The sequence below is a fragment of the Abramis brama genome (assembly GCF_963993115.1).
Source record: "Abramis brama genome assembly, chromosome: 3".
Classification (NCBI taxonomy): Eukaryota; Metazoa; Chordata; class Actinopteri; order Cypriniformes; family Leuciscidae; genus Abramis; species Abramis brama.
The window spans coordinates 21,222,100-21,236,493 of NC_139965.1; the positions used below are offsets into that span (position 1 = coordinate 21,222,100).

At 41.0% G+C, this 14,394-nt stretch overlaps 1 protein-coding gene across 7 annotated transcripts in view; it reads left to right on the plus strand.

Annotated features, from left to right (window-relative positions):
* The window catches only part of svep1 (sushi, von Willebrand factor type A, EGF and pentraxin domain containing 1), an 80,775-nt gene that overhangs the window by 54,736 nt on the left and 11,645 nt on the right, over window positions 1–14,394 (plus strand). For 5 of the 7 annotated variants that reach the window (XM_084107707.1, XM_084107702.1, XM_084107704.1 and 2 more), the window contains exons 18-38: window positions 146–307; window positions 423–584; window positions 1,244–1,332; window positions 1,731–1,830; window positions 2,151–2,264; window positions 3,457–3,570; window positions 3,692–3,893; window positions 3,996–4,153; window positions 4,679–4,877; window positions 5,084–5,259; window positions 5,388–5,512; window positions 5,650–5,773; window positions 5,980–6,150; window positions 6,466–6,639; window positions 6,866–6,985; window positions 7,239–7,415; window positions 9,382–9,466; window positions 9,634–9,825; window positions 9,990–10,157; window positions 10,821–11,493; window positions 11,630–14,346. In XM_084107707.1, the coding sequence (XP_083963833.1) occupies window positions 146–307; window positions 423–584; window positions 1,244–1,332; window positions 1,731–1,830; window positions 2,151–2,264; window positions 3,457–3,570; window positions 3,692–3,893; window positions 3,996–4,153; window positions 4,679–4,877; window positions 5,084–5,259; window positions 5,388–5,512; window positions 5,650–5,773; window positions 5,980–6,150; window positions 6,466–6,639; window positions 6,866–6,985; window positions 7,239–7,415; window positions 9,382–9,466; window positions 9,634–9,825; window positions 9,990–10,157; window positions 10,821–11,493; window positions 11,630–14,346 (6,202 nt within the window). The remainder of the gene's footprint in view (window positions 1–145; window positions 308–422; window positions 585–1,243; window positions 1,333–1,730; window positions 1,831–2,150; window positions 2,265–3,456; window positions 3,571–3,691; window positions 3,894–3,995; window positions 4,154–4,678; window positions 4,878–5,083; window positions 5,260–5,387; window positions 5,513–5,649; window positions 5,774–5,979; window positions 6,151–6,465; window positions 6,640–6,865; window positions 6,986–7,238; window positions 7,416–9,381; window positions 9,467–9,633; window positions 9,826–9,989; window positions 10,158–10,820; window positions 11,494–11,629; window positions 14,347–14,394) is intronic. The other 2 variants (XM_084107703.1, XM_084107706.1) reach the window with 1 other exon arrangement.

Consider the following 14,394-nt stretch of genomic DNA (forward strand, 5'->3'; position numbering starts at 1 on the left):
TAATCAGTCAGCAGTCTATATGTTTGTTCATAAATCTACTCATCACTCTATTCCATTCCAGCTGAAGGCTGCTTATAAACAGGATCTCTAAGTGTGTCTCCATCTTTGTATGTGTGCATACCTGCATGTGTGTGCATGTTTCCAGCGCAGTGCCAGCCTGGCAGCTCGTCATTTACCGGGTTGGAGACGTGTGAGTCATGTCCTCTAGGGGAATTCCAGCCAGGTTTCGGCTCTCAGGTCTGTCTGCCCTGCCCTCCTACCACGACCACTGTCAATAGAGGGGCTCTGGATGTCAATGAGTGTGGTGGTGAGATGTAACAATTGAATAAATACCTATGAAGTACTTTAATATACAAGACTAAAGGGGAATAGTTACATTTGCTTTCTGAATACATGGTTTCTCTTTCTCTCTGTCTTCCCAGTACCATGTTCCGGGGGTCATTTCTCTCGTACGGGTCTGGTTCCATGTTACCCGTGTCCCAGAGATTATTATCAGCCTGAGGAGGGCCGTTCCTATTGCCTCTCCTGCCCCTTTTATGGTACTACCACGATAACAGGAGCCAAAGCCATCCAACAGTGCTCCAGTATGTATCTTTTCCTTATTTCCCTACACTAATGTTTATAGTCGGTGATTGACATGTGTGGTCGGTCTCTTATGCTCACTAAGTCTGCATTTATTTGATCAAAGCAGTGCTCGAAGTGGGTTCTGTAGCGTACCCTCACTTTTTCTTGCGTACCGGCACTTCTCACATGTTGCCGGTACTTTGGCCACCCCTGTCCCCGGAACACAATGTAAACCGAGGTGGAACAAAGAGATTATTATAGGTAGACTTGGTTTGTTAGAGGAGGTCTTTTTGTTTTAATCATAAAAAATGACACGCTTCACCTTTAATGTGTTATAAGGTGTTGCTTGTGTAAGACAATGGTGTGCAGAGGGTTTCTTCATTCACCAGTGGAATATATGGCTCATTTTCAGGCTTTGGGTAGGTGTGTGAACGATTTGCAATGAGAATCCATTGCACATAATGGAATCTGATTCTCTACACGCAGGGAAAAAGTGCATCAATGTGGAAAAGATGAGGATGATGAATGCCTTTGGAAAATGTTTTCCAGTTTTGACAGCAGAAATTCTCCTCTTTCACATCTTTTTTTTTTATGTCTGTGTTGTGCTTATTCTGTCTGTTTCATTTTCTCATTTCTGTCTCCTTGTACTTTTTCCCTCTTTTCTCTTGGTCTGACTCAGGCTTTGGCTCTAGTTTCCTGCCTAAAGAGGAAAGTGCAACTACAGCGCCAGAAGTGGTCGTGAGAAAGGATTATCAAGCCAGTAGCCAGGTGAGTCGTCTTCTCACTATTACCGGATAGTACCTGAATCTGGAAATCTTTTGAACTTTGAAATTAGTTCCTGCTGTGTTTGGATCACATGTAGTAAGCCTAAAATATATTTGGACACTTAATTCACACCAATAAATGTATGAATGCCATTGTTATGAATTCCAAATAACAAGTGTTTTATTTTAAAGAAAGATAGCACAGACAAAACATTAAACAAAATTACTGGCATTTTTGAGAAGAACTGACATCATACAGCCATTATATAGTTAATGCTGTAGTTAAAATAGTTAGTACTGAAGAACATTTTTGCATCATCTGTTTGATTTCCTATTTTATTATTTAATGCCGTGACATTCAGATGGATAGTGTTTATAACTTTTTAGCTCTACTCTCTCCAGCAGAAGTTTCATGAATGTCTCCTGAATCCGTGTCAAAACCAAGGCACTTGTGAGGAAGTCGGGGTCGGATATGTATGCACCTGTCTTCCGGGATTCACAGGTTTGGCATGTTCTATATCCATAACTCACAAGTAAAAAACAGACGTTAAGTTCAGTTGGCTTAAGGAAAACAACTTTTAAACTTTTATTGTTTCCTTATGTACTATTTTCTCAAACTATCTGTTGTGCTATGTACGGCAATGTGTGTATTTAAGACAACTCAGCTTAGACTACAATCTTTTTTTTTTTATATATATAATTCAGCTGGTCTGGTATTACACTATTTAATTTTGATAGATTTACCTCAGCCTCTGTGGTTGATTTAATCACTGCCAATCACTGCCTACTTTTTTCCCATTTTCCTCATTCATTGCCTTATAGGAGCCAAGTGTGAGAGCGACATTGATGAATGTGATTCTGCTCCTTGTCAAAATGGCGGCTTGTGCAGAGATGGCATGGGAGAGTTCCAATGTCAGTGTCAGCCTGGTTTTGTAGGTATGAGAAAGTCCACTCACATAATCTGACAGCGCAGCTTCACACTGGGGAATCCCAATAGAACTGCAAAAAACAAGTTCTACAAGTGAAATGTTTGAGGCAATTAAAACCCAAACCCAAAATTCCTCTCTGTTAAAGGTCCTGAAAGTTTCCTTTAGTCTCACTATTGTGATTGATTTAGCTGTCTCTGAATCTCTTGAGTCTGGCAGTGAAACTACACAAGCTCTCATTCTCAGAACCTTACAGCACTTTTCCATTCAGGCCATTGTCTCTCCTCTTTAAGACGTGGCCATGATTAAGCCTGTGGCTGCCCTAGATATGGAGAATTTGAATTGAAGTATTTTTGTTCTTTTCCGAATCCATGTATGTGTCTTGGGTGTTTGTCCAAGGTGGCAAAAGAATTGGGAAAAAAAAGTACAAGTATGAATCAAAACAAATATTATGAAATATGAGCTCAAACAGTGTGTAAGAAAAGTAACACTATTTAACATTAGCCAAGTTTCCATCCACCTTTTGCACTGTTTTGTTATCTACAAAGTGGGGGGGAAAGTTTGCAAGATTTGCTGTCTCGAGCCTGTTTGCGTCCAATTGGCCTTTTATAGATAAAATAGTGTGCGTAATGATGTCATCCTTAAAAAAAATGATTTGTCATACAAATTTTGGTGTATCGCAAATGAAATCTGGTGTATCACAAATTATCTACCTTTTGCGTCCTACATGTTCTCAAAAAATGGAGAGAGTATCATGTAATGGGACCATTAAAAATACTGATACAGTGAAAAATGATTTGAAGCATCAACATAGAATTTATGAACTGAATTCAAATAAACAAAGATTATGTCTGCACTTTGTCTCAATTTTATCGATAATTAGCATTTCTGTCAGCCATATCTGTAAACTTTTTGATGCGTTAAAAATCCTTGGATGGAAACTTGTGTGGAATGGAATGGCTTGTGACAACAGCTGATAAAGACATCTCTTTTGTCTCCCTTGAGCTCATTGAGTTCTCAAAGTGGCCCAGCATGAATGTGAGGGTGTAACAGCAGAATACAGGAGAGGAGGACCTGCCACATTAGCACAAAATAGTAATATAGATAATAGAAATAATAACGTATTGGTTGCTTGTTGATTGTCCCAAGTATCAGGTAAAATGATGTTCCACATGTCTATGTGTGTGTTTTGTCTCTGGAAGGCTTGCTGTGTGAGGCTGAGGTGAACGAATGCAGCTCTTCTCCATGTCAGAATGAAGGAGTCTGTGTGGATGAAGTGAATCACTTCACATGTAGCTGTCCAGATGGATTCACAGGTCAGCACTTCACCTCTGCCACACCCCTTCACTTGAATATAATTTCAAATATAATACATTGAATTGAATGCTCTTAAATTGTAGCGCAGTAATCAATGGCTTTTTTGTCATTTACATCTAGGTCCACGTTGTGAGTTGGAAATAAATGAGTGTGCTTCCAGCCCATGCCAAAACGGAGGTGTTTGTAAAGACTTGGAGGGTGGGTATATCTGCACATGTCCTCATGGCTTCACTGGCGACAATTGTGAGGCTGACGTTGATGAGTGCTACAGTGCCCCTTGTCTGAATGGAGGTACATGTGTGGATGCTGTCAATGATTTCAGGTTCGTGAGGAAACCTTTGTGGGAACTGTTCATGCATGTTTATAATGCAATCAACAACAGACATATGATAGATAACAGACTTTGTCTCGCATTTGCGATCAGGTGTGAATGTGTGAATGGATACAGAGGCAGACTGTGCCAGGTGGACGTAGACGACTGTGAACCGAATTTGTGTTTGAATGGTGCAACCTGCGTGGATGGAGTGGCTACTTTCACCTGCCGATGCCCTCCTGGGTTCAATGGAACCAGGTGTGAGACAGGTATTGAGGGAAAGAGATGAAAAAATCATGGAAATCATCATCATCATAGAGATAAGTTTTACAAAGGCTTGTTAGAGACAGAATAGTGTCACTTTAGTTTAGATGCGTTCCCAGAAAAGTTTGGAAAATTCCCAGCAGCACTTAAAATGATCCAATAGGCTGTTAATTTTCACATCCTGTTATACAGAATAAATTTTTCATTTATGTTTTCAGATAAAGTTTGATGTACTGTGACAACAAACCATAACTCTCAGAACCAGACTTCCTCCCCAGTCTAAAAAGAGTATTTATTAGAATTAAGCTGCAGAAACATTTGCTTTGAACTTCTGCATCTTTCTGACATCCCACAAATGAATACATTCATATATAATTTATAATTATATATGTTTATATACATTTGTTATATAATAGATGGGGGTAAAACCTAATTAACATGAGTTAACCTCAGACACAAAAAATATATATACTTATTAAAAATGAATGTATAATACTGTATATCATCTGTTGTTGTTGTTGTCTAAACAGAACTGCCCTATTCCTTTGATCTGGAGTTTGAAGTTTCTGGTATCCATGGTTATGTGATGATGGACGGTCAGATGCCATCTCTTACACAGATCACATGTACATTCTGGATGAGGTCATCAGACACTGTTAATTATGGAACTCCCATCTCCTACGCTGTAGAGGGAAGTGACAATGCCTTCCTCCTCATCGACTATAATGGGTGAGAGCTGTGTTTTCTTTTGCATACCTCATTTGAATATGTGTATATGCTATGACCTGTTTAACATGTTTAAATTATGTAAGTTGGTCTTACCAACACCCAAACAAATATAAAAGCCAAACAAGGGTTTGGTTTTACTCTTGTTTAATTCTCACTCTCTTTCTTGCATTCTCATGTCTGTCTTCCCTTGTTTTTCTTACTTTCAGGTGGGTGTTGTATGTTAACGGAAAGGAGCGGATCACTGACTGCCCAGCAGTAAATGATGGCCTCTGGCACCACATTGGTGTATCATGGCGCAGCAAGGATGGTGATTGGAGAGTCTATATTGATGGGAGCCATTCAGATGGAGGGAAAGGACTATCAGTCGGCACTACCATACCAGGTTGACCTTAATACCTGATAAACATTTTAAACACACTGCCAGTTTATTAAGACACCTTTATTGCTTCATGGTGCTTCAAAGAGAGTGTGCGTCCAGAAGATGAAATGTTTGCTCTATACATCAAACAGGAGGGGGTGCTCTGGTACTTGGACAGGATCAGGACCAGAGGGGGGATGGCTTCAACCCAGTAGAGTCGTTTGTGGGCATTGTTAGCCAACTTAATATATGGAACTATGTTTTAACACCACAGCAGGTAACACTTTATACACATTCCTTGCTCTTCATGTTAACAGTGTACTGAGTTCACCAAGACCGAGAAAAAAAAAAAAGAAAAAAAAAATTCTGAACTGCTCTAAGATTAGAAACTAAGCATATTTCCACTATTCTCAGATCAGGTCTCTGGCCAGCAGCTGTCCACGTGATCTGCAGAAAGGGAATGTGTTTGCCTGGCCTGACTTCTTAGGAGGGGTCACGGGCCGAGTAAAGACAAGCAGCAAGAGCATTTTCTGCGCTGGTAAGAATGAAGTACCACTTTTTCTATTATTGTCAATCAACCTCTGCAGGTCTTAGTTGGGATTTTTTCATACTACTACACAACAACAGGACTCACATTTTGTCTGATTTTTATGAAATGTATCCTGATGTGTAACTACCAAACACATATTAACCTAACTATGTGCCATTGTAACATTTGTTGTTCACTGTTTTGGTCTTTGTTAGACTGCCCCCTGGTGGAATCTTCTGTTTCTCAACTGCGCTCATCCAGTAAAGCTGTGAATCCAGGCTCTAAGGTGCAGTTCTCTTGCAGTCCCGGGTTCTATCTGGTGGGGGAGCCAGTGCAGCAGTGCTTAAACAGAGGCCAGTGGAGCCATGCAGAGCCAATATGTGAACGTGAGTGATGTGAATGCACAGATAAACAACAAAAGACACAAAAGCATAGAATGTAGTTTTGAACATGTGTCACAGTTTAAACAGTCAATCACAGCCATGTTTACAACAATATACTTACACTGTACTGAGATACAATCATACAACTTATGTTTAAAATTTTTAAATGCAAATAAACACATGCCATAACACAAATAGACGCGTTTGTGTGCATACTCACATGTACTGCATACAAACACAATGTAGTATTAACGTTACTCATTACCCAGTACCAGAACTGTCATTAATCTGCACCAGGGCCTTTCTCTATATATGCAGGTGTGGAATGTGGTCCTCCCCCTGATCTGGAGCATGGCCAGTATCATGGAGAGGATTTCTATGCTGGGAGCTCAGTGCTTTATCAATGTAAACCAGGGTTCTATCTACTCGGAGAGAGTAAAATGCTGTGTACCAATAATGGAAAATGGATTGGCAACCCACCTGCCTGTCTGGGTAAGAGATACACAGCAAATATTTGAAAGAAGCAGATGGGCAGTGAATAGACAATAGGTCTATATCAGAGTTATCTAGCACTACTATGCACAGGTCCACATGGAACCTGAAATATCGTTTTACATACATACAGTCTTTCATTTATCATTTACACATTGCATTCCTTTCTAATGCTGGTTTGGTTTTAATGCTTCCGTTCTAATGTTGGTTTGTGCTCGTATTACAGATGTGGACGAATGTTCTCTGGGCTCTGAATGTGATGAACATGCTAGTTGCCAGAACACTGATGGCTCTCATATATGCACCTGCATACCTCCTTACAGTGGAGATGGAAGAAACTGCACAGGTAACACAATTTCATTATAAGTTGGACAATTTATATGGCCAAATTATTTTCCACTGGTAGCAGTCTCTTGATGAGTGCACTGCCAGTCCACACATTTGCATCATTATTATTGCATTTTTGCATTTTGGACCTGTCTGCCAAATCGGACAACATATTGTCCACAACAAGTTTCTAAAATTACTAATGTATTTTTCTTAACAAATACATTCATAAACTGAAGTCATTTATTTTTGTTTTTCTTTATTTTCACAAGAGCCTGTAAAATGTAAAGATCCAGGTATTCCGGAGTTTGGGCACCGTGAGGGCAGTAATTTCATCATGGGCAGTGAGGTGGTCTTTTCCTGTAAGGAAGGCTATGAGTTGATTGGCTCATCCCGTCTTTCCTGCACAGAGGAAGGAATATGGAAGGAAGATGTCCCATACTGCAAAGGTAGACCTAGCTTTCAGATTTGTACACTGGTGCTACTGTTTGCCTATATACACTACCGTTCAAAAGTTTGGGGTCAATATGATTTTTTTTTTTAAGAAATTAATCATTTTATTCAGCAAAGTAGCATATAAATGAAAAAAAAAGTATCACGGTTTACACAAAAATATTAAACAGCATAACTGTTTTCAACATTGATAAAAGAAATGTTTCTTGAGCACCAAATCATCAGCATATAATGATTTTGGAGGATCATGCGACAACTGAAGCCTGGAGTAAGGACTGCCAAAAATTTGGCTCTGCCATCACAGGAATGAATTAAATTTTAAATTAAATTAAAATAGAAAAGAGTTATTTTAATTTGTAATAATATTTCACAACATTACTGTTTTTACTGTAATTTTTTACTGTACTTTATTCAAATAAATTCAGCCTTGGTGAGCATAAGCGTTTTTCAAAAACAAAACAAAAATCTTACAAAAATTTAAACAGTAGTGTAGCAAATAAGAAAACAAAGCTAGTACACAACACAATGATTTGAACATAATTCATGTTTTATTCTTCACTAGAATTAGAAGAGACAAGCCATTGCAAATATTCCATTAATATACTAATGTAATAGTAGTTAGATATAGTAATAGTAACTAATTAGAGCTTATATTGGGATCCAAATGGTTGGAGCCTCCAATTTATATGTAAATGTTTGTGTAATCATACCATGTACAATGCAGAGATACATTGTTTCTTAATCTTATTGCTGGGTTTGGGGTTGGGAAACTGACCTGATAGAGACATCCTGTTTATATATACAGTGCTGGCCAGAATTATTTGCACCCTTGGTAAATATGATCAAAGATGGTTGTAAAAACTGGTTGTTCCTTTTGATATTTTATTAAAAAAATTAGCAAAAATCTAACCTCTCATTGAAGTAAAAGAATTGAAAGTGGGGTTTTTTTCTCCAAAATACGTTGAGAACAATTATTTGCCCCCTTTTATTAAAAACTTTTTGCAACCTCCTTTTTCCAAGATTACAGCTCTGAGTCTTCTCCTATAATGCCTGATGAGTTTGGAGAACACCTGACAAGAGATCAGAGACCATTCCTCCATACAGAATCTCTCCAGATCCTTCAGATTCCCAGATCCATGTTGGTGCTGCTTCTCTTCAGTTCAGTCCACTCATTTTCTATAGGGTTCAGGTCAGGGACTGGGATGGCCATTGCAGATGCTTAGTTTTGTGCTCAGTGACACATTTTTGTTTTGATTTTGATGTTTTGATGATTTGATGATTTTGATGTTTGACAGCACAGGCTGTCAGGTTTTGATTTTTTATCTGTTGGTATTTGATCGAATCCATGATGCCATGTATCTGAACAAGATGTCCAGGACCTCTGGCAGAAAATTAGGCCCACAGCATTAAGGATACAGCAGAGTATTTCATTTTACACATGGGGTACTTTTTATCCCTGTGTGCACCAAACAGATTTCCCCCCCACTTTCAATTATTTTACTTCAATAAAAGGTTAGATTTTTGCATTTTTTTAGAATAAAATATCAAAAGGATAAACAATGCAGATTTATTTTTACAGCCATCTTTGATCATATTTACCAAGGAGGCAAATAATTCTGACCAGCACTGTAGGTACCTTATCTGATAAACAATTGTTCAGCTTTGTTCAGTCCATGTTACTGGAACAATTCAGTATTTTTGCATTGCCAGCACACTGAATGTTATTCTGAACCTTAGCCAGCAGCTTTTATGAGGCTTTTATGCCTGGTAACCTCAGATTACTGTATGTCACTAAAAGTTACATGCATTTTGCTTTGGCGAATTCCCAGTACTCTCCAGATGCATTGATTTTTTTCTTGACATAATGGAATTTAATGCAATGATGAAGACAATTTCTGTCTGAAGTCTGAAGTGCATTTAAAACACTGAACATAATCTGCTTCTAATGACTTCCTCCCACAGCCCTTTCCTGTGCTCAACCCACTCTCCCAGAAAATGGAATCCTAAAAGGGGCAAACTTCACATACGGAAGCAAGGTGACTTTCAGGTATCACTGTCAGTGTTAGATGTAGAGTCGGTTTCTAGAGGTATTGTATAGCCACTTTTAAGAGACCTGTTTAAATATGAAAAAAAAAACATTTTTTATTTAATAACATACTGGGAAAGGATATTTTTGTGTGTAACTAATCTTTGTATTTTTTTGCTCTGCTGCAGTTGTGAGAAGGGCTATGTCCCTCAAGAGCCAATAGAAAGCCAGTGTCAATCGGATATGAAGTGGAGCAGAGAGGCCCATGTTTGTAAGCCTGTAACCTGTGGTGAGCCCCCAGTGGTGGATTATGCTGAGTATACCCTCAATGGGAAAGTCTTCCTCTCCACGCTAACCTACACCTGCATAGAGGGATACAGGTAAAGTCTGATACATTTTACACTGACTGCATGATAATTGTAGCAGGGACCATTCTGGAAAACGTTTTAGATGATATGGTTGGTTTATACACAATCTAGATAGAGAATGAATAGAGAATACACAGCCAGAGAATGTGTTGACTCACCATTTTTTTTGTGTAAAGATTGCTGGGTGCCATGGAACTGAAGTGTGAGTCATCAGGAAAGTGGGCATTTCCTCCCCCCCTCTGTGCAAGAGTGGACTGTGGCAAACCTCCTCCTTTAAGGGACGCTGTGATTAAGGGTGACAACTTTACGCTGGGTAGCAGAATCATCTATTTTTGCAAAGAGGGGTAACTTCATTTGTGTATATTTGTGGGCTCTTAGTCGATTATATTTGTCTTAGGGGTTAAACGACTTCAGATATTTTTTAAGTCAACATTTATGTGATGAAAGTCGAGTTGACGTCTACTATTTGCCAATGACGTAATTAATGAACAAATAAGCCTGAACCTCGAGCTGAGACTCGAACGCGTGTTGCCTTGTGCACAGCTATGGCATATTACACAGCGCTGCCCTTGTGGCTATTGCTCCTACATAACAGCTTATTTTATCAGTTCTTTTGTCTTTGGGCCATTATATTTCTCACAGATGTCTGCTCATTCTAAATGAGATACAGATAAAGTAGAAAAGTAAAGATACTTTTATATGAATACATTAGTGATAGAGCGATTGCATGCAAGCTAATTCTACCTGCCAGCTTCTCTAAAAAGAAGTAAATCACAGTGTTGACAATACATTTCTGTGCTACTGAATGTCTATGTGTGAGCGCGATCTGCACGAGTTGACGTCAAGCTTAAAGCGACATGGCAGAGCATTAAAGTCGACTAGTCTGTGCAACCCCTAATTTGTCTGCGTTCAGCAAAAACAGATGTTTGATGCCCTGTAAAATACCTTTTTCAATCACTGTAAGAATGATTTGATAACAGTGATTTGTAAAATTTGTCTTGTTGTAGTTACACCCTGCTTGGCATAGAAACTCAAGAATGCCTCCCAAGTGGCAACTGGACTCGTAATTCTGCCCAGTGTGTGCCTCTGTCTTGTGGGCCACCACCCCAAGTTGACCATGCCCTACCTGACACTGGACACCAGCTTTTTGGGGACACTGCTATCTATTTCTGCGATGATGGCTACACTGCTGGTAACAATACAAAACTGTTCTGCAATTCCCAAGGTGTTTGGGCACCCCCAGATGGCTTTGGCATTCCTCACTGCATTGCCAACTTCTGCCAGCGTCCCCCAGATTTACCTCATGCCATTCTGGACTCCATAAACAAACTGAAGTATGCTAGCAACACAGAGGTCAACTACAAGTGTGAGGAGGGCTTTGTTCTCAACACAACAGGAACCCTGAAGTGCTTGATAGGGGGAGAGTGGACACCCTCACCTTTGGACATTGGCTGTATGCCTGTCAGATGCTCAAAGCCAGACAGTATTGAGAAGGGCTATGTAAGTGGGAGCAATTACAGTTTTGGAGCGGTAATTGCTTACAGCTGTGACAAAGGGTATTTCATTCGAGGAGAGAAAAGGAGAATTTGTAAAGCCAATGGTGAGTGGGGAGGTGTCTTGCCCACATGCCAGCCTATTTCCTGTCCCAGCCCTACTCGCTTGGCAAATGGTTTTATCCAGGTATATTCAATACTGTCTTCCTGGGATGCATGATATATATTTATTTAAACAAAACAAGAGAGAATTCTAATGTTAATGTAATCCTTGATTATTTCACATACATTATTAAACATATTTGATTTTTTTCTCTATGTAGGGCCAACTAAGAAAGAACGGCTATGTATACACCAGTAGAGTGACCTATGCTTGCAACGATGGTTATCGCCTAACTGGAAAAGCTGAACGTATATGCATGGCCAATAAGCAGTGGTCGAACAACAACCCTCCTGCTGTTTGTGTTCCTCTCACCTGCCCTACCCCACCAGATATAAAAAATGGCTATTATCACGGCTCCACCTTTGAAGTCGGCAGCAAGGTGGAATTTTTCTGCAACGAAGGATATGAACTCATTGGAGATTCAGTATGGACTTGTTTAAAGTCCGAAAATTGGGAAAAGAGCGTAACCCCAAGTTGTTCCCCAGTACGGTGCCCCGAACCACCTTTAGAGGAGAATCACCTTGTACTGCGTGGATTGGATTCTGACTCAGGCACTGTGGAGCTTTCTTGTGAGGAAGGTTATGTTCTCCATGGAGCACGAACTCTTCGTTGTACCCCATCCCAAGAGTGGAATGACTCTTTCCCTGTCTGCAAACAAGTGTTTTGTGGACCTCCCCCTGAGGTTGCCTTTGGTGACCCATCTGACACACTGTCCTACTTTGCTAGTGTGGTGACCTACTCTTGCATGGATGGCTTTACACTCCGGAAGGAAGCTTCTGTCCGTTGCCAGGCAGATGGGAACTGGAGTAAACCTTATCCTGAGTGCATTCCTATTGAATGCCCACAGCCTGAGGACATACCAAATGGAATTGTGGATGTTCAAGGACTAATGTATCTTAGTACTGCCATCTATAGCTGTAAGGCAGGGTATGACTTAGTAGGTAACAGCACTGTGCTTTGTGGTCAAAGTGGACTTTGGATAGGAGGTGTACCTGTATGTCACCCTGTTAAGTGTGCTGCACCCAAGGAGATTCCCAATGGTTCTGTTAGATACTCCAGGCTTCAGTTTAGCCAATCAGTTACATATTCCTGCCAAAGAGGGTACCGCTTACAAGGCCCAGAAACCCTCACCTGTCTAGAGAATGGACAGTGGGACCAGGAGGCTCCTACCTGTGTGCAGATTTACTGTTCTCCTCCAAAACCAATTGACAATGGCTTTGTAGAAGGACGGGACCGCAAGTTTGGGGTTACTATCTTCTATAGCTGCTTCCCAGGTTTTCTGCTAGTGGGTAATAATCATCTCACTTGTGAAGAACATGGCTGGTCAAGCTCTGAGCCAAAATGTACTCCTGCTGACTGCGGCCTGCCTCCGCATATTGATTTTGGTGACTACTCGAAGGTCAAAGAAGATGACGATGACACACTTACAAGCCAACATTTACCAGTAGACAACAGCTTTTTACATGGTTCGCTAGTTCAATATCACTGTCATGCTGGCTATGAAATTAATGGTGGTGTTGTGTTGATGTGCCAAGAAGATGGCACGTGGAATGGAACCGCACCTGTGTGTGCTCCGGCACAATGTGAGACTCCACCCAGCCCTGAATATGGATCAGTTATGGTATCAAATAGCCCACATGGCAGCCTCGCAGAGTACAGTTGCGAGGAGGGTTACGAGCTCAGTGGACAGACAATCCGACAGTGTATCTCTGGGCAGCAGTGGAGTGATGATGCTCCTCGCTGTTTGCCTATCTCATGTGGTAATCCTGGAGGCATTGCGAATGGTGAGGTGATTGGAAAATCCTTTCACGTCAAGATGCTTATTCATTATGAATGCCATAAAGGGTTTGTCCTCGAGGGTGTTAAAACTAGAACTTGTCAGGTTGATGGGAAATGGGACAACAAAGCTCCAACATGTAGAGCAGTCTACTGTGGGCGCCCTGCTGTATCAAAGGACGTTTTAGTAAGAGGAGACGACTATACGTTTGGTAAGAGGTTGTTGTTCAGCTGCAATCTTGGCTTCATCCTACAGGGGGCGCCAACAAGTGTTTGTTCGGCCAATGGCAGTTGGAGTGAGGCTCCTCCAAAGTGCCTTCCAGCCAACTGTGGTCAACCACCTGTAATTGAAAATGGCAGAGTAACAGGCACGGATTATGGCTTCAATGGTATGGTTAGGTATGCGTGTGACATTGGCTACGTCTTGACGGGAAATCCTACGCTAATATGCAGAGCTGATGGACTATGGGATGACCCTCCTCCGCGGTGCGACATAATCACATGCGACCCACCTGAGGACATTAGCCATGGTTACCTGAATGGATCAAGCTTTAATTTTGATGATGTTGTGGAGTATATTTGCTTTCCAGGCTATGAGGTATTTGGCAATCCGGTTTTACGATGTGCTGCCGAGGGTGTCTGGCTGGGGCAAGTTCCAGAATGCCGACCATGTGTCTGCAGTACCCCGGTTCTGAAGTACGGCACCATTCTCGGCCGAGACCACACCTGTGGTGCGAGCATCTGGTTCCGATGTGATGATGGCTATAAAATTCTTGGCCCCCCAGAGGCCATATGTGACAAGGGCGGAGTGTGGAGTCCAGGAGTACCCATCTGCACCCGAGGGAGATGTTCCAGCCCTCCCCCAGCTGTGCCTAATGCTGTCGTACAAGGCAGTGCTGCATACTCTATTGATACAGTCACCTACCGCTGCAGGCCAGGATATAATTTGAAAGGTTTTCCCCATCTATCCTGTGGAAGGTTGGGTAGATGGGGAGAGCCTAACCTGAACTGTGAACCAGTTTCTTGTGGAGTGCCCCCTCTCATCCCAAATGCAGAGACTGCAGGAGTGGTGTTAACCTATGGCAGCAAAGCTCAGTACAGGTACTTTGACATAACATAAACATCCAATAAAATCTAAATTGTACAAAT